Source organism: Pinus tabuliformis, chromosome 1_1 (genome assembly GCF_031772625.1).
Source record: "Pinus tabuliformis cultivar Carrire ecotype Pingquan chromosome 1_1, CPIR1, whole genome shotgun sequence".
Taxonomy (NCBI): Eukaryota; Viridiplantae; Streptophyta; class Pinopsida; order Pinales; family Pinaceae; genus Pinus; species Pinus tabuliformis.
Genome location: NC_142297.1, coordinates 629899534 through 629920312, shown reverse-complemented (window position 1 = coordinate 629920312; position 20779 = coordinate 629899534). Strand labels below are relative to the sequence as shown.

At 44.6% G+C, this 20779-nt stretch overlaps 1 protein-coding gene across 7 annotated transcripts in view; it reads left to right on the top strand.

Annotated features, from left to right (window-relative positions):
- Positions 1-20779, top strand: part of LOC149214897 (uncharacterized) — an 80902-nt gene that overhangs the window by 4345 nt on the left and 55778 nt on the right. For 5 of the 7 annotated variants that reach the window (XM_089392440.1, XM_089392444.1, XM_089392443.1 and 2 more), the window contains one exon: positions 241-339. The exons of 1 other annotated variant lie outside the window; for it this stretch is intronic. Coding sequence is in view for 1 of the 6 variants with exons in the window: in XM_089392442.1 (XP_089248568.1) it covers positions 241-281 (41 nt within the window). In the remaining 5 variants the exon portion in view is untranslated. Of the gene's footprint in view, positions 1-240; positions 340-20779 lie in introns of those variants that run through there. One more of the 7 variants, XM_089392442.1, reaches the window with a different exon arrangement.

Sequence of the window (20779 nt, the reverse complement as noted above, 5' to 3'; positions counted from 1 at the left end):
GTTCATGTCATTTCTATATGCCAGATTGTACCCAGTTTTAAAAGCATTTTTACATCTCATTCGTTTTATATTTCCCTCTGTGTGAGAGTTCTATGTCTTAATACGACAATGTTAAGAGGGAGATTTCTTTCTCAAGCTTTCCAAGGAGGTGTTTAAATGAGTTCTAAGTCTTAATACGTCAGTGTTAAGAGGGAGATTTCTTTATCAAGCTTTCTAAGGAGGTGTTTAAATAATTTGCAGATGAGATTACATGTTGGATAAGGAGAGAGGATGGAGAATAGGATCAAGCTTTTCTTGGACCTGCCACTCTCATTCTTTGTCTAAATACACAGGTACCTATTTTGTTTGTTATACTCTCAATAGGTAGGTACAAGTGTTATCATTTTCGGTCTTTCAAAGTGAAACTATAAACATATGGAGCCACATAACTTAAAGTTTTGCTTCGAATCAAGTCTATATATTCATTTGCTTCGAATTAAGTCTATATATTCATAATTTTACGTGCAAAGATGTGTCAGACATAAACTAGGCATTAATACATATTATGAATTTTATTTATCTCTTGAAGATCAAAACAGAAAGAAAGTTGAGAAAAATTCAAAGACTTTGGTTATTACTAACTTGTCTAAATCACCCAACAATGACCATGGCTTTGAAGAAGGGAAAGCTACCTTACTACATATAGATATAGGTAGGGGCACCTCATATGGCATAAGTATAAGTGGGGTGGTTATATGCCTAATCTTGGTCTGGCTAGTTGTTATTAGGTTGATTTGCTTGGTGATGAACAATTTCTTGCCCTCCACCTCTCTATACTCTTTCAAGATAAATCTTGAGGGCCTATGGTCTCTATGTCAAAATACATAGATTTTTACTTGAAATTTTTGTTTTGTCAAAATTTCACTGAAAGATCTAGATGTTCTAGAGGAAAGGTTATACTGAAAGTCAACTGATAGTTGGTATTTATGTCAGTAGCTGTAGCTGTGAGTAGTATTAATGTCATAGGCTTTAAAGTTCATATGTTAAGTTTCAAGTTTGTATGTTACATTTCATTTAGTTCTTTCCCTTTCTATAGATCATTTTAGTTTCTTCAATTATCAACTCTCAACCCTCACCAAGTTGTCAAAATTTCACTGAAAGATCTAGATCTAGATGTTCTAGAGGAAAGGTTATCCTAAAGTCAAATGATAGTTGGTCTTTATGTCAGTGGTTGTAGCTGTGAGTTGTATTAAATTTTAGTTTCTTCAATTATCAACTCTCAACCTCACCAAGTTGTCAAAATTTCACTAAAAGATCTAGATGTTCTAGAGGAAAGGTTATCCTAAAGTCAAATGATAGTTGGTCTTTATGTCAGTGGTTGTAGCTGCGAGTTGTATTAAATTTTAATGCCATAGGCTTTAATGTTTGTATGTTACTTTTCATTTAGTTCTTTCCTTTTCTATGGATAATTTTAGTTTCTTCATTTTCAACCCTCAACCCTCACCAAGTTTTAGATGAATTATAGTTACTTAACCCCTTTTTCATTTAAAAAAAATGAGGGATGTTACTTAATCTAGCCTTAAATGAGTGGGTGAAATTATTACGTAGCCTTTAGGGAACTACCCAGCTTGCTATCATGAGTCCAACAAACGTCCTTCGTAGCCACAAAGGATCTCCTAGAAAACTGTGTAAGTTGTACATCATGTCTTCTTTCCTTTGATTTTGTAATAGCAACTGCGAGATAGAATTGGGGTCAAAGCGTAGCCTGTAGATGTTACTTTCCTTAGTGGCAACATTACGGAAATGGAAACATTTTGTTGGTTGGAGAAGATGAATGTTGCCCAAAATCACATCATGTCCATCTATTGGACACTAAATGTAGAAATTCTATCTGAAACATTTTGATCTCTTGTTTTATTTTCATATTATTATAGTAAAGGCTATGTGAATTTTGAAACAATACAGAGCCTTTTTATGTTAACTTGAGCATAGATACTATATTCGAGGCATACTCCCAACCTCTTTAATAGTGGAGACAAATAAAAGGAGTTCCTATCACTACATTGCACTAGAAAACAAATTCAAAAGTTTGCAAATGGAGTCCATAAATCTGATATGAGCCTGCATATTCTAGTGATAAATCTAATTCCATTGGAGTTGAAAGTGGAGGCTTTCTTCTAAGAAAAAGGGAATTGAAATTTTACAATGTAATTTTACCTTTGTCCTCAGGATGAACCACATTAAATGGTCAAACATCGACCAAATCCTAATAATGTGATTAATCTGAAAGGGAATCTAATTAACTTATAAGTAATTAAAACACAATATTTCCTCCCATAATAAACAACATCAATCATAACCTCCTCCTATATATGGAAAGGATCTTGTATGACAATATGCATATGACACCCTCCATCAACCTCTTTGTAGATTGTTTGTTAAGGAGGATGAGTTGTCTATAATTTTTTCAAGGAGGGGTTTTGCCAGATTGTATATTCACACTAAAATTCTTTACAATAATTGAAGCAAGCTCACGATCTAGGATGCTTCATGACATGCAATAATCATAGTTTTGATAGTATTTTCAATATCAAAATATCTACGAGAAGGGAAGTAATATTCAATGCTAAGAAAACCCCAAGTAAGTTTGCAGAAAGATGTTAACTAAAGGGCTTTACAAAGTGTTAATACTTAAATATTTGATGCTACATACTATTTCAATGTGCACTGAAATGTGAATGTTATAGTATGAAAGATGAACATATTAGCACTTTAACTCTGTATATTAACTTTGTATATTTATTTGGGCTCCTAGGTAAAGGAATTTACAAAGTGCTATAATTTATCCTTAAGTACTTGATTCTAAACACTATTTCAACGTGCATTTAATGCTAATGTTGTAGTATGAAAAGTGATTTTTTTGTAAGTTATATAATTTGTGTAGTTGTTTGGGCTCTTCCTTGTCCAACAAGCACAAGCACTAGCCCCTGTCCAAGTTAATGAAAGTATCACTATCTGATAGAATCCTATTGTTAAACCTTGATTTGTAGGACCTATTAGTAATTATCTACCACTTTGACATGTGGAAATTTTTACAAATTTTTCCACTCTTTTCATGTACTTGAATTTTAGGACAGTGAGAGAAGGTGTGTTGGGAGGCTGGCGTCTTGAAATATATTGAAAGATCATCTTGAGCTACTTCATTTTGTGAGCAACCCAAAATAAATGCAACGTTTGGTTGGGGAACATGGGAAGCTTTATGCTACAAAGGCCTGAAAATTGATGTATGGCTAAATTCCCCCTAATTGCATGCGTATGTGGATATCCATATGAGAGGGCTGCTGCTAGGAGAGCAAAAGAAGACAACAAAGTTGTCGCATTTTGGAGACTTGTAGCATCAATTGATAGTTAAGGTCTTTTCTTGCCTTTTTCACTTGTAAACACAACCTATAGATCATTAATGTCAAGCAGAATTCAAGGATATAAGGTGTAGATTGTAGTGTAGGATTTACATATCTTCTATGTTAGGTCCTTTATTTGCCAATAGGATGTACCTCCAGCTCCATCACTTTGACTGGAAGTACAGTATTGGACTTTTGGAATCATACGAACATGCAAAGGATCTAGTGTGACTTGATTTATATAGAAAATTAGGTCGTTGATCTAGCAAGTAGACAAACAAACAATAAAACAGCAGTAGGCATGTTTTTCTGGGGCAGATCTGGAAAACAATATACAGGGTATACCTTAAAGTCATGATTCATTTGTGGGGTTAAGAAAACAAGAGTTAAGAAGTGTTAAAATGCTATAAGATGCACCCAGATCTTTTACTGTTATGAGGAACACGTGGAGGGGTCCAATGCATTAAGATTTGTTTGGCGAGTAGAATCTAGTTGGTATATAGAGCCTAAAGCTACAACAGGGCATACATTTTCAAAAATGTTGGGTGACTTATTGCAATACTTATAGGCAGTTTTTCCAATGGTAACTGAAAATCTAAATGTACTAACTAAAGTGGAAATTGTCTCAGATATTAAACCAGGCAAGTGCTCATAACATAATATGTTGGAGTCTTTGTTTAAATGGGCTATGACTTGTATCATCTTATGGATCATTCTTTTCTTGATCTGTGGTCTATTTTGGAGCGTAACGTGTTATTTAATTAAACTGAAGACATGATGAAATGGTGAACGCTCAATGCTTTGTTATATATATACATATTTGTGTAGCAATTTTGGGGCTGGGTTGACCTACAACACACAAAACTAAGGTAATCCTACCTTTGAATGCTGATTATGGCTGACCTTCATAAAATGTTCACGATGATGTGGATTTGAGAAGGGCTGATGTATTAGAAGGAGCTAATTAATGATTAAAGGGAGTACTCTTCCATTGAGGACTGTATTGTCCACTTGGGAGTGAATTTGCTAGTCTAGGTGGCTAGTTTTTGAAGGTTGTTTGCCCCTGTTTTATTGGTGAAATAATCATCGTTAACCTGTTGTTTAAGGGAGTTTTGCGTGTTGATTAGTGTATATGGCTGACATGTTGAATGTTTGGAGGCTAAACATGGCACCATGGAGACCAAACTTGTTATCACTTTGGGAGGTTTCTATACCTTGAGGGCCCACTTTCCCACACTTGTTATCACTTTGGGAGGTTTCTACATGTTGATGGCCTATTTTCCCACACTTTTTATCACTTTGGGAGTTTTCTTTACCTTGAGCGCCCACTTTCCCACACTTGGCGATTGTATCTATTGAATTTGTGGAGGAAGAGGAACATTTAAGAGATCTTTTGAGGTTGGATCATACACTAAACCTCCTTGTTCCCCTCATTTATGGAGATGTACTACTTTGAGGGCTTATTCCCCTTTAGCATTGTACAAGTGGCTTGATAAAGCCCATAGAATTTGTGGAGGAAGAGGAACATTTAAGAGATCTTTTGAGGTTGGATCATACACTAAACCTCCTTATTCCCCTCATTTATGGAGATGTACTACTTTGAGGGCTTATTCCCCTTTAGCATTGTACAAGTGGCTTGATAAAGCCCATATTTTGTAATTTTAGATTATCTAATTGGTGAAGAGGGATTTTACTTCCTTCATAGGCTATATTAGGGGATTTTAGCCTAGGAAAATAATATTTTAATGTAAAGGAAGTTGATAGCCTTTTCTATAAATAGAGGTGCACTTCATCTCATTTTCTCATGGTGGGATTAGGGAGAAATCCCTTAGCAAGTCTAAAATTTCTAAAAATTTATGTTGTTTCTTAATTTTGGCTATGGAGGAATAAATAGAACGACCTCTCAAAGGATTTGGTTGATGTGGATAATCTTATTCTCTTGGATGAATATTGGTAGATCTTGATGAAGAAGGCCTTTGGGATGTGGATAGTCTTCTTTTCACGAATGGATATTGGTAGAACTTGAATGAATGCATGATGATTTGAGTAAATTGTCTTTTATCATCTTGGTTATGGTTATGGATAAGGGTTATTAAATATTCTCGAAAGTGTTATTGGTATTTTTATTTCATTGACCCTCTTGGACAGGCCCTCCACCAAGTTCTTCCAAGATGACCTAAGTGGAGCTCCCTCCTTTATACCCTTCTTGAAGATTGTATGACTCTTGGCCCAAACCTCTCGGGTACATGAGTGGGTTTCCCTAGGCTTTGAAGTTAACTATTCTCCAACCTTCATTAAACCTCTCATTAAGATCTTTTGAGATGACCTAAGTGGAGCTCACTCCCTTATCCCATATTTGAAGATTGTAGGAGGCCTAGGTCAAACCTCTAAGGGACACAAGTGGGTCTCCCATAATCTTTGAACCTAGATCTACTCCATTTCTTTTCAAATGTGTTGCTCCTTGACCCCATAAAACAAAATACATTGGCAAGCTAAGGCATTGATACCTCTCCTCTATCACCCTTCTTTTAAAATCCTTTAAACCATTTTTCTTGGGTTCAGTGTCCTGAATCACATTGTAATTCCTTGATTGTGTGTATTTGGGGATCTTCCATTTGAACTCAAATTTGGAAATTACCCTAGAAAAAATCCCTAGCAATTCTATCTTCAAGCCCCACCTTAAACCCTAATTATTCAATCCTTTGATTGGTGGTAATAGAAGTAGAAGTCTCAGGGAGCTCTTGACTTAGTTTGATTGGGCCATTAAATCCCTAAGATCTACTAGGGAGAAACCCCCCCAAGCTAGAGGAGATTTGGCTAGAAGTGAAAATAGGGTTAGTGAGGTGACAATGGACCCCCCCTTGAGTTACATAGGGTTTTTCACTTGAACTTTAGGACTTTATCTCGAGAAGTGTGAACTTTTGTTGTAACAATGCCAAATGACATATTGCATTTGATGATTTGGTTTAATGTGCTAACGACAATTGTCTAATAAAATTAATGTAGTGGAGGATACTTTTCCTTGTTCTTGCCTTAGTCTTTGTTAAATACCCCCCTCATTGGTGAGGCCCATATGCCTTCTTTTGTTTCATGGGTTAAAATCCCATCTTTTGAGTTTTGACCTTGAATTTGGTTTTTTGGACATCTTTTCCATTTGTTTCCTTTGAATTTTATGAATTTGTGGATCGTTCCGTGCAATTTATGGAGTTTGGAAACACTCGCCCTTGTCTTGTGGCTCTCAATCTTGAACATGGGGTGCATAGTGATCCCTACCCCTTTTGTTTAATTTATTTCATGTGTACCTACTATTTGGATCATTTTTCGTTGCTACAAGTTGGATTCTCATCCAACTTGCAAAAATACTTCTCTCCCTTGCTCGTTTTCATGACTTAATTATTTAGACTTTCCAAAAGGAAATTAATTACTTCATAGGAAATAATATATCCATTAATCTCATTGGAGACAATGACCTAAGGAACAAATTCAATTTTGTTTTGGGATTTTTCAATGATTGTGAAGGAACATATATCCCTTTCCTCACTTTTTTACTTTACTCAATAGTGGAAGGAGTTAGATAAATGAGACATTTTCTTTTATATTACAACGACATATGCAAAACATGTGAATTGTGAAGCCAAATCCCTTGATACAAGAAAATCTCTAACAACCTAGATCATTAAATCTTCTCATTATGGCTCATAATTGCGTTTTACCAAGATTAGCCTTGGACCTTATGTGGCTCAATATAGCTCTTGAACCATCCACCTTCGTTGAGAGTGATAAATAGTTTGGCTCTGTTGTCGCAAAATCTAGCAGGCCTTGGAGAGGGAAACCCTACAAGGTATAAACTAGACAATGGGACAACAATGGTGTAGTGTCCCACTGTCACCATAGCCACAACCCCTTGGTCTTTACGGATTTTCACTAATGGGAGGATTCCCAGTAGGATGGAGATCACTTACAATGGATGATCTCACGATGGTCTCTTCAAGAAAGACAGTTTTAGGTTCAATGATCCAAAAGGAGGTAACTCACTTTCTATGAAGGGACCTAGAAAAGAGGGCACAAGACCTAGGGTATGATAAATGGAATGAGTGTTGGTGTATCCAAAGGTCAAGGCCAAGAGAAAAGGTTTCCAATAATTGGTATCAACTATATGAAGGCTCATGAAACCTTCAAGAAAACCCTTAAGTTGAAGCAAGGAAAAATAGGGTTTCCCTCTCAGGCAAGCAACTAGGGAAAGAAAGTTTATGGATGAAATTGAAGTGGATGCCCACTAAAAGGATAGATTTTGTGCCTAATACTACCCTCTTGATGTTCGGCTCTCCAACGACCAAAAACTCGCTTATCTAGGGATTCACACCAAGCCCTAGTTTCCTAGCTTGGTCTTTGAAGTGCTGAATTGGGAGGGAGAAAAATATGGATAAGATTTGAGTATGATCACCAATCAACTTGATCAATGCCTTGTCCCTCGGGAATATGGAGTTAAGGATGAGATAGGTTAGCTAAACTTGTTTCCAAGGAGGCCGAAATTTGATGCCTTAGCAACAAGATTCCAAGCATTTTCCCACTCAAAGGAAAAATGGAATCTTATGAAAGAGCTACAAGGAGTTCACCACTAGGACAATTCTTAACATGTTATGTATGAGTAATGTATGCAATATTCATCTAGATAGCATTCAATTAATCTTCAACAAAATTAGGGCATAATTTAGCATAAACTAGATTCAAAAATTCCATACAGTAGATATATAAATAGATTTTCAACAATCAAGATCACTTACAAGATAACATGCAATATTTCCATCCATTAAACCAAAGAATAGCTCTAAATAATATTCAAAATCATCCCCAAATATCAAAATGCATCCAAGATCTCCAATTTATCCACAAGAGAACAAGTGTGAGTTCCTCGAGAGGTTGGAATTCCAAGAAGTGATGATGATGAGTTACTATGTTATAATCTCTAATTTATAAGAGGGCATACTAATGCTAATTAACCTACAAGCCCCTCTAAAATTATAAAATAATGTTCAAAATAGGCCTAGGTTACAAGCCGACCTAGTAGCCTTTATGAAATTAAATCTATCTCCATAAATGCAAGTTGAAATGATGACATCATGCTAGTGTAGGTTTGCTAAGGGTAGGCGTTGAGGGCCTTGAGTGCCTTCTTTGGTGTAGAGGCCCTCTAAAATCATGATATAAGGGTTGGCCCATAGATCTCCATCAAAATCATCCTGTGGACCCCAATTTTGGGTTTGGGGTACCAAATGGGTCTCATGGGTCTCCTGGTGGTGTAAATGCCTGATTTTGCTCCAACGTTGAGGGCTCTAGAGATGGTGCTAGCCCTCCCTTGTCTCAAGGTATGAGACAAACCTCATCTGGGCCCTGGATCCACTTATACTGCTAAGCTGGTTGGGGGCACGCTTTTCCAGGTGCATCATCCATCAATGATAAAGGGGAAAAGTGTAGAGACACTTGTGGGTGTTGAAGGTGACCATGGATATAAATGATGCTCTACAATTGTCGGGAGTCCCATGGCACTCAACGCCTCACCTGTGGGTGTCAATATGCTTCTATAGTGGACTTGGTCCCCAGTTAAGTTGCCTAGCCCATGAAGAAACCACCTGTCAATCACACATAATATGTAGTGCTGCATCTTCACCATTAGGTACATTTAATCATTATTGCAACTAAGTGAACCAGGCTTGCAAGTAATGGGAAAATCAACACTTCATACAATAACTCCCTTCCAAATTTGGGGCTTTGATCTCACAATAGTGTTACCTCCCTATGTAGGAGTGGCTAACAAACCACCCTATTAGGTGTTCTCAACCCCTAAAGGAAAAGACATGTCCTTGGTCCACTCCTAAGTTTGATAGGTGTCATGTGAATAATGATGGAGCGGAGGGGAAAGGAACTTCATGGTTAAGTGTTATGGTTAAGGGGGTTGACATGATGGGGAGTCCTCATCCTGATCGTACAAATGTGAGGAGGGAGCCATCGTGGATGCATGAGTTACCTTGACCTTTGTTTTTCCACCCCTCATATTTGCCTTTTTACTTTATCTTTATTCCTTCCTTGTATTACCGCTCCTAGCTCAACGAGTTTGGAGCTTGCTTTGCATGATTTGTAGCAGTTATTACCCCCTTAGTAGTAGGGCAGTTCATCGCCACCAGGGGTTGGGACATGCGAAGGTTCCTCTTCCATTATGTGGTAGGGAAACATTGGCCCAAGAATCGGGTGATGGCCATAATTATGGAGGTAGAGCTCATGCTTGTTATTTCCCACGCCCTACTTGTAAGTCTCGACCATCTTTTGCATTTTTATAATTTTGTTATCGTTTTTTTTTATTGTGGCCATCATATGCTCTTTCTTTTTGTTTTAGCTGCATCAACTTCCGGGGGCATAGTTTCAGTGCCCAACTCAGGTATGAGTGTAGGGGAAAGGGGTGTGCCAAATCCCAATGAATCCATGGTCAATTGAGGTTGAAGAGGGGACGTGGAATAGGGGCTTATGTTGTGAGATGGAAAGTGGTAAGTATGGAAAGGGGATATGTAGGACTACACTATCTCACATCGGGTTTTCCTAGGTAGTGCCCTTCCTAAAGCCATGGGCCATTAGAGGAGGTCCCACTGGGCTAGGGTTGAAAGTTAACCCTCCATTCAAGCTGAGGGAACAAGATTACGGTCAAAGCCCTTCCTTATTTTAGTCACCAAATATTCCATATCAAAAGCCCAATTACAAACAAGCATAAGCACCCGATTGCAAAATGAATAAAGTACCTTTTGGGTCGGGTTGTCCACCTTCCAAGATTTGCTCTTTGCAAATGGGTGAGGAAATATATGACTGATGCAGGTGGAAAAGATATGAATGGAATGTCACATTAGTTACTCGGTGGCTATTGGGGTTGTTGGATGCCAACTAGAAGTGATGAATAGGTGAGAGATTTCTCCTAGGAGTAACCCATTTTTGGTGGGTTATGGGGTCTTGAACTATTTGTTAGATTTTTTGTTAATTCACATTAGACATGCATCGAATCCTAATATGGTGCATTGTTTTAGTGGTTCCTCATGGGTTAAACCCACTATATGTTAGTTGGATTCACTCTTCTTTAGGCATAATCCCTTTCTCCATATTTTTATTTTCCTTTCATGGGAGAATTCTCCACCCCATTTTGTTCACCATATTTTCCTTCCTAGTTCATTTACCCTCCCTTTTCAACAAGGCCTTTTCCACCAATCAACCCTTTGATACCTCTTTAATCCTCCATTGATTCTCTATCAAGTTTGTGTTGGATTCTCTTGGGCAATAGGCCTTTGTTCCTTGTCATGTGGGGGCCATGATTCTCCATATCCCCTCAGAGCACACATTTCTTGCAGGCTTCCTCTCTTTTAACTAGCATTGTTGTTGCCTAAACAATTTATGTTCCTACTAAAAACCATAGTGTTGGAGTCTCTTTTCCCTTCTCTTGATTTATTAGAGAATTCTATGCAATTTTCACTACAACACCTTCTCCTAACTTGGCCTTGCCCCTCTTAATGTTCCTTATTATCCCTTGTGTTGCACTTGTTTTAGCTTTTTCACCCTTACAAGGGAGCCCCCTACCACAAAATTTTGCTCCCTCTTTTTTTTTTTCTCATCATACATGTCCTTTCGGAAATGGAATAGTTTGGTAGCCTCCTTTCTATAGGCAATATTACATGCTCCTATCCTTATTAATAGCATTGAACTTTGTACAACGTTACTTTGCCACATCACCTCCATTGAGAACCTTGGTTTCTCCTTACTCTCATCTCGACTATATTTTGTTTTCATTGTTTTCTTTAGTAGGTTCATTCTCCATCAACATCTTATTTTTTGGAAACCAATCTCACAACAATTACATACTCCTTTGGGGTAAATGTAGTAGCAAATAAGATATGATACATTCAGGAATGTCCAAAAGTGGCCAAACTAGGCTAATGGAACTAGGGAGTACAACAAGCCACAATAGTGATGAGGGGGTGTGAAAGATACCTTTAGGTGACAAACAAAGTACATTTAAAAATAGTGAGTAGAAAGGGATAAAGCCATATGAAAAATAAGAATGAGTACATTGTAATGCAAAAGGAAACAAATAAAATAGGGGGGAACTACTGTGCAACATATGCAGATGTAGAGATGGGGGAGTTATCTCTATCATAATCAGTCACTAGTAAATTATCAATGCAAAATGTAATGATATGCATTTGGGAATACTTGTGGATGAGACAACTTAGTTGGGGAGTATTGGGTGTGTCTAAATACAAACTATTGAAGCTTTCTTAGTATTTGAGGAAAATAGAGATATAGTAATGAATACTTGACCACTCGATCTATGTCATAGGTAAATTAAATAGAGTGGGTAAATCTATATGGCTTCATGCAAGAAGGTTTTCATTTCATGATATAGTAGAAGACATGGATTGTCCCACTTACCCATTGACTTTGTATCCACGGTAGTTGTGTCTACTTGGCATGTCACACCTTCGATTACCAATATAGGTTCGAGGGAAGAGGTCATCAAATTAGTATGCTCAACTTGGATGAGTTTTTTTGGGTTATTGTTCATGTAATTTCCTCTAGGATGTAGAGGGTCAAATGTCTTTAATTTGGATAGAAAAAATGTAGTAAGAGACACTCTTGAATCATGGTATGTATAATTACATATTCATATGATATTATAAAATTTGTGGCATTTTAAGGTGAAGTGATCCTCTATCTCAATATCCAATAAATAACACAACGAAAATATCTTGTTCATTGACATAATGTAGAGGTCATGCTTTACACATAATTGGTGAAAACATACCCTTAATTGTCCTAGTGGGATGTGGAGGTTGTTTGTCGAATGATTCTAAAAGTATTTAGGAATATGGATTCCTCTCTAATTTCTTAAGGGCCCCTCTTGATTCCTTACTATTGTAGTGCCTCTCTAAAGGTTATATACAAGGATCTATGTCCTCTTATCACTGTTAATATCTTAGGATCTTGTGTAACTATATTCTCCAACATATTGCGATCCTCTCATTCTCACCTCTGAATGGTTTCCCATTTTGGTTTTCATTTTCTTGCAATAGTTTACTTGCTTTCATATCTTGCACGGTGTTCCTCACCCCAGCTAGCCTTCATCTCTAAGACATTGTATGCCCTACCTCTTAATCTTATATACATCCCTAATTTGTATACTCGTCCCTGACAATTGTTGTAGCCTTGCAAACAACCAGATTTTTTGTTGCAAATAATGTAGACCATGTCACTTGTAGCATTGCCCATTGTGATTTCATGCCTTTGCCTTGACCATGATTCATTGTCCTTTGTAGTTGACGATGTATCTATTGTCTATGTGTGCCAAACCTTACTTTAGTCCTTTGTTCTCTTTCACTACTGTCACTTCTCACCCTCCATGCCTTGAGTATAATCCCTCCTACTGTTCATTCCCTAAGTTATCTCATTGCTTCATGTCACCATCTATAGTGCCTTGAGGGGTGCTTAGGGTTCAATTCTATTGTTCCTATTTTCCTTTACTATCTTTTTAGTGACATATCATTTGGTTCTTTTCTCGAATGTTTGATTGGAAAAATTTGGTGGCTTGGTGCTTCCTTTGCTCACTTCAACTTCTCTATTTCTATTTTGACACATTGACTCTCTTTTTGCCTTTCCCTTGCACGTTTTTCCCTACCTTTTAGGAGCATCATTTCCCTTTCTTGCCTCTTGACCATCTTTTTTGGTTTCACAACCTCCATTTTTGGCCTCTCGACCTCCCTTTAACATCTTGTTCTTTCAGCTAACTTTTGACTCTTGTTATCTCGATGCCTCTTCTCCTTATCCTAATAGAATTTTTTATGGACACTTTCTGATGTTATTCCATAGTATTAATTTTATTAGTTGGAAAAATGTGAGGCTTGCCGCGATTGCCCTTTTTCTTCATCATCATATCATTGTATGAATAGTCTAAAGGTGAAGAGTTACATGATTAGGTTCATTGGTGGTAGTACCTATAACATTGCCCAGTCACCCAACTAGGGTGATGCCATCGCCTTTAACACTAATACTATGAACATGATACATATACATAACATGACCGAACAATAAAATAATATGCCAAAAAAATTCATAAAACATACATAAAACTCGTTTTAAGTACTTATTTGTGAAAATCGACTAATTAGTTGGAAACCTTAGATGCACCACCCAGTGGTAGACTATGTTGCTCCGACTTGCTTAGCAATCAGTCACCCTTGAGTTAGGGCCATGACCAAGGCTGCTTAGGAGCGGAAGCAGGAAGTAGGGGTGGGGAGCGACATTTTCAAAAGCTCCCAGGTCGGGAGCGAATCAGGAGCGAAGTTTTATATAATATATATTTTTATATATTTTGATGCATATATGTTAGCAAAAACATGTAGAATGATGAATTAGATATAAAAAAAGCCATAAAAACATGGATTGAACCATATAACATCAATCATCTAGAAGTTATAATCTTCATCAACCACGTCCACAAGTTAGTAACATACAACATATTGAGTCTCATGATTAATCAATATTAAAGTTTTAAGCTTTCAAAATTTAATATATAACATTTATCATCATTGATCACAAACGTTGTACTTGTAACCATTACCATTACCAAGTAACCAAACTATATCAAAGAATATCTAACATGAAATTAAATGTTTTAACTTTCAACTTTCACGAGGCATCGTGTTCATAATTCATTACCAATGCGTTATATTTGCCAACTTCAAAATTCAAACTTAAATTGTCATATATTGTTTACAAAAGATATCATAATAAATATAAAAGAGTCAATTATAAAAACTATTAGAAACTAGAAAAGACAATTAATCTTTTATCTACTGCTTCCTTTGGCCCTTACCACAAGAAATGTCTGATTTCTGAGAAGGTCGTCGTAGTTTACTAGGAGTCTTCTCCCGCATAGTTGGACGAACATGTCCAAAACCAGAACCAGAAGGCACATGACCTCCACATGAGGGTCTAGATGGAGGTGGAAACAACAAATGCAAATCTTATGGAACTCTAGCACTGCTACTGGATGATGGGGGTGGCATGGCTGCTGTTGTTGCTTCATCATCATCTTTCAAAAGTTATGTTTCCCATTCTTCTAGATGTAGAGCTCCATCCTCCAAATTATCTTCCTCTGGGTTATTGTCCCAAGTCATATATGATGTATCATTGTTAAAATTGGCAACTACTCACAAACTCCATGTGGGTCATTTTATTTATGGCTGCTGATATTTTTCTTGGACTCCTCTCATCGAGAGGTGTAGGATTGATCTAAATATCATCCGGTTCCGATAAGTATTCATGAAGATATGAATTTATTTGTGTTATGGGACAATTCGTCAAGGTCAGCCAGCAACCAAATAACCCCCACATGTGCTCATTGTTTTAGTATAAAAAGAGATGACTTGAGAGTCATTTAACACACACTTCACTCTTGATTTTCTCTCCACTTGTTTTGGGTTTTAGTGGAAGAGAAGTCTAAGAGGAAGTAGCCCTAGACGCAGGAGGAAAGGAGACTAAGGGAGCTACCCTAGAGGAGATGCCCTAGCCCTAGACACTATCTAAAGAGACCTAGACGCAGGCACTATGGACGCAGTCATGAAGGATGATTATCATTGGAGAGAGGCACCTACGCTGCCCTAAAGGAGGCTCTCCTACGCAGCCCTTGAAGAGACCTTATCACAGTTCTAGAGTGACCCTAACCGCAGTCTTAAGGATGCCCTAACCAGCAAAGAGGGACAGAACAATGTGGGCTGTTTCAAGGTCATTGTGAAGGCCAAGTTGCTGTTAGGAGGGTCAAGGTACCTTCCTAGAGGGTCGAGGCAAAGGAGGTTAGTGTCAAGCCGTTTAGCATTTGATGTGTGGGCTAGAAACTCAGTTTGGAGGAGGCCGTATGCTACAACAAGGCTGTGTGGTAGGCCGTAGGCCATACCACCACAACAAGGGATAGCGTGGAGTTGTTTAGGGGCTGTCTATGCCCAGAACAATAGTGATGGGAGCCACCACTTCTCCAAGGGTAAGCCACAGTCAAGGAGGGTTGTTTTGGTGGCTGATCAAGGGTTATTACAACAGGCAAATATGCCCTAACCAGTCACAGACATTGCAGTAATGCCACATGGTGCAGCAATGCTACATAGGAGCAACAATGCCACATGGGACAGTAGTGTGGCAGCGTGGTGTAGCAATGGCACAAGGCACAATAGTGCTAATAGTGGCAGCACGGTGCAACAGTGGCACATGAGACAACAAGTACAAAGTGTAGTAAGGTGAAACAATGGTACTTGGGACAACAATGATACTTGGTGCAACAAGTACATGGTGCAGCAATGGTTCATGATGGAGCAATAGTAGGAGCAGCAATGCATAGCATAGCTCAGCGTAGTACAACAGTACAATGATGGGTATAGTCATGATTAGTGAAGCATGATGAAATGCAGCATAATGATGATGGGTGCAACATGGTGCAGCATAGTGAGGAGCAACATGATGATAAGGTGCAGCACAATGATAGGTGCAACATGGAGATGGAGTCACCGTGGAGAATCAGTTGAAGCAACGTGTCTTCAACTGAGTTCGAATACCTCATGTATCATCTTATTAGAGATGATCTATGCTCTTATTTAGATAAGTCAAAGTGTTGACTTCTGTTGTAAATGTACTATCTCTCTCTCTCTCTCTCTGTTGAACTATTGAAGAACATATAAGAAGAATTGATCAAGGGATTCCCCACATTGGGGTTTGTCCCTGGCTAGCGCCACATCTTGTGATTGCTAATCTGGAAAAGATATTGAGCTAACTATGAAAATTTAAATAAATTGCTCTAAGCATAGAACATACCTAAAATTAACAATCATCACGAGGCCGGTCACAATAATGTGTCAACAAACTCAAGTTGTATTGTACAAAAACCAAGCTTTCTTCCCGATTTTCTTTGAGATTCTTTCCTCTCACATTATAGATGAAGCTATAGGTGCTCTAACACCTTTTTGCAGAAGAAGTATTTACATCCTGTGAAAGCAATATTTTTTCCATTTTCTAAAAGTCCCTAGCTACCACACATGTCCCACCATGTGACAATATCCAATCTGTGCTTATCTTCCATTGCATGCAGAGAACAAAACACTCCAAATCTAGTGAAGTATTTGCCCAATTCAAGACGCAATATAGCACTCTCCTCCTTGTCAGGGACCAACTTGTCTATCGCTGTTATATACCCATTTTGTACCTCTGGATCTGTATGGGGTTTGGTCCTAACCCCACCCCCATGTGCAGGTTTGCCCAACCAAGATGGAGAGTAGTATTTTGGCATAAGGATATACGCAAAGGAATGTAGTGGATCATTAAGTTTATCCCATCACGCACACACAAAATTGTAAATAATATCATACAAGTTGGGTTAACAATGTAAACTATGAAACGGGAACTGATACTGTTACCCGTTTCGTAGAGATAGCAAAAAAGTGACCTGATTTTGAAAAGAGGTGATGCAGAACAAACATGTTTTTTTTAGACCATAGTTTTTGGCACTTTAATTTTTTTATGTACATTACGTTTTAGAATCATAGTGATTTTCATGCTGATTTAAAAAAGTGAGTATTCTGCATCACCCCCTTTTTTTAAAAGACCTATTTTTTGGCTTTAAATTTTCTAATGTATAAAATGTAAATAATTATTTTGTAAATTTGATCATTGTTGAAGTGGTCGTTTTCTTCACATTTTCTTGTTTTTTATTTTAATTTTAACTTTTTTTTTAGTGAGGTTTTTATTGTTTTGCATTTTTAAATTAGGAGGTCGATATTTAGAATTTTCGATATTCTACATATTTATACATCCTTAATTAATTTTTCAATCCACATGAAATAATTGTTTCTAAAAAACAATATTTTTTAACAATGGACATAAAAATAACCATTTTTAACATAAATATAACTAAAAAACTACACGTTTTGATAATTTTTTGCTAGAATTGACATGTCAAAATCGCAATTTTATATGATAATTTTAACTAAAAATGGTTAAATAATAGCTTTTTTTATGAATTTCATGTTAAAAAAATAATAATAATAACTTTTTTTTTCAAAAAATAATGATTAACTTAAAAATCAATGCGAAAATCACATATTACAGATATTGAACGTATAACCTCACCCACCCTCACCCGCTCCCCCACCCGGCCCGGGCGCCCTCACCCGCCCAACCCGCGCGCCCTCACCCGCCCAACCCGCGCGCCCTCACCCGCCCCCTGCCCGGTGCCCTCATCCGCCCGCCCTAACCTGGCGCCCTGCCAGGCGGGGGCGCGAGCCACCCGGGTGGCGCGGCTGAGGCAGGCGCCACCCGGGCGGGCCGCGCCCCCGCCCGACAGGCGGCAGGGCGATTACCGAAATCGCCCTGCCGCTTGCCGGGCCGGGGCAGGGGCCGCCCGGGTGGCGCGGACGAGGCAGGGTGGGTGAGGGCACCCCGGGGGGGGGAGGGCGGGTCAGGGCGCCCGGGCAGGGGGGCGGGCCGGTCAGGGCGCCGAGCGGGTGAGGTGGGTGAGGCCGCTGGGCGAGCGGGCAGCCGGGTGAGGGCGCCGGGGCGGGCGGGCAGGGGCGCCATGGCGGGTGAGGCGGGTGAGGGCGTCGGGCGGGCGGGCGAGGGCGCCTGGGCGGGTGAGGGCGCGGGGCGGGCGAGCGAGGGCGCCGAGCGAGCGGGCGAGCGAGGGCGGACGGGCAGGTGAGGCGGGTGAGGGTGCCGGGCGGGCGAGGGCGCACGGGCGGGTGAGGGCGGGTGAGGCTGGTGAGGGCGCCGGGCGGGCGAGTGTGGCGAGTAATGGCGTCGGGCGAGCAGGCGAGGGCGGGCGGGCGAGGGCGCCGGATGGGTGAGGGTGGATGAGGGCGGGTGAGGGCAGGCGGGCGAGGGCGCCGGGCAGGCGAGGGCGGGCGAGGGCGGGCAGGCGAGGGCGCCGGGCGGGCGACGGCGGGTGGGCGAGGGCGCCGGGCGGGCGAGGGCGCCAGGCGGGCGAGGGCGGGTGAGGCAAGTGAGGGTGCCGGGCGGGCGAGGGCGCACGGGCGGGTCAGGCGGGTGAGGGTGCCGGCGGGCGGGCGAGGGCGTCGGGCGGGCGAGGGCGGGTGAGGCGGGTGAGCGCGCCGGGCGGGCGGGCAGGCGAGGGCGCCCGGGCGGGTGAGGTGGGTGAGGGTGCCGGGCGAGCGGGCGAGGGCACCCGGGCGGGTGAGGTGGATGAGGGCGCCGGGCGGGAGAGGGCGCCGTGCGGGCGGGCGGGTGAGGGCGCCTGGCGGGCGAGGGCGCCGGGCGGGCGGGTGGGTGAGGGCGCCCGGGCGATTCCCGGAATCGCCCTCACCCGCCCGGGCGCCCTCACCCGACCGCCCGCCTGGCGCCCTCACCCGCCCGCCCGCCCGGGCGATTCCCGGAATCGCCCTGGCGACCGGGCGATTCCGGGAATCGCCCGGGCGCCCTCACCCGCCCGCCCGCCCGGCGCCCTCACCCGCCCGGGAGGGCGGGCGGGTGAGGGTGCCGGGAGGGCGGGCGGGTGAGGGCGCCGGGCGGGCGGGCGGGTGAGGGCGCCCGGGCGGGTAAGGGCGATTCCGGGTGAGGGCGCCCGGGCGGGTAAGGGCGCCGGGCGGGCGGGCGGGTGAGGGCGCCGGGCGGGCGGGCGGGTGAGGGCGCCCGGGAGGGCGGGCGGGTGAGGGTGCCGGGCGGGCGGGCGGGTGAGGGCGCCCGGGCGGGGAAGGGCGATTCCGGGAATCGCCCTCACCCGCCCGGGCGCCCTCACCCGCCCGCCCGCTCGGCGCCGTCACCCGCCCGGGCGGGTGAGGGCGCCGGGCGGGTGGGCGGGCGGGCGGGCGGGTGAGGGTGCCGGGAGGGCGGGCGGGTGAGGGCGCAGGGCGGGCGGGCGGGTGAGGGCGCCCGGGCGGGTGAGGGCGCCGGGCGGGCGGGCGGGTGAGGGCGCCCGGGCGGGTGAGGTGACGGTGCCGGGCGGGCGGGTGACGGCGCCGGGCGGGCGGGTGAGGGAGCCGGGCGGGCGGGCGGGTGAGGGCGCCCGGGCGGGTGAGGGCGATTCCCGGAATCGCCCTCACCCACCCGGGCGCCCTCACCCGCCCGCCCGCCACCCAACCGGGCGCCCTCACCCGCCCGCCCGCACGGCGCCCTCACCCGCCCGGGCGGGCGGGCGGGCGGGTGAGGGCGCCCGGGTGGGTGAGGGCGATTCCCGGAATCGCCCTTACCCGCCCGGGCGCCCTCACCCGCCCGCCCGCCCGCCCGGCACCCTCACCCGCCCGGGCGGGCGGGCGGGTGAGGGCGCTGGGACGGCGGGCGGGTGAGGGCGCCCGGGGGGGCGGGCGGGTGAGGGCGATTCCGGGAATCGCCCTCACCCGGCCGGGCGCCCTCACCCGCCCATCCGCCCGGCGCCCTCCGCCCGGGCGGGTGAGGGCGCCGGGCGGGCGGGTGACGGCGCCGGGCGGGCGGGCGGGTGAGGGCGCCCGGGTGGGTGGCGGGCGGGCGGGTGAGGGCGCCCGGGCGGGTGAGGGCGATTCCCGGAATCGCCCTCACCCGCCCGGGCGCCCTCACCTGCCCGCCGTCCCGGCGCCCTCACCCGCCCGCGCGGGCGGGCGGGTGAGGGCGCCGGGACGGCGGGCGGGTGAGGGCGCCGGGACGGAGGGCGGGTGAGGGCGCCCGGGAGGGCGGGTGGGTGAGGGCGCCCGGGCGGGTGAGGGCGATTCCGGGAATCGCCCTCACCCGCCCGGGCGACCTCACCCGCCCGCCCGCCCGGCGCCCTCACCCGCCCTCCGCCCTCACCCGCCCGCCCGGCGCCCTCACCCGCCCGCCCGCCCGCCCGGGTGAGGGCGCCGGGCGGGCGGGCGGGTGAGGGCGCCCGGGCGGGTGAGGGCGATTCCGGGAATCGCCCTCACCTGCCCGGGCGCCCTCACCCGCCCGCCCTCCCGGCGCCCTCACCCGGCGGGCCCGCCCGGGTGAGGGCGCCGGGCGGGCGGGCGGGTGAGGGCGCCGGGCGGGCGGGCGGGTGAGGGCGCCCGGGCGGGTGAGGGCGATTCCCGGAATCGCCCTCACCCGCCCGGGCGCCCTCACCCGCCCGCCCGCCCGGCGCCCTCACCCGGGCGGGCGGGCGGGCGGGTGAGGGCGCCGGGCGGGCGGGCGGGTGAGGGCGCCCGGGCGGGTGAGGGCGATTCCCGGAATCGCCCTCACCCGCCCGGGCGCCCTCACCCGCCCGCCCGCCCGGCGCCCTCACCGGAATCGCCCTCACCCGCCCGGGCGCCCTCACCCGCCCGCCCGCCCGGCGCCCTCACCCGCCCGGGCGGTTGGGCGGGTGACGGCGCCAGGCGGGCGGGCGGGTGACGGCG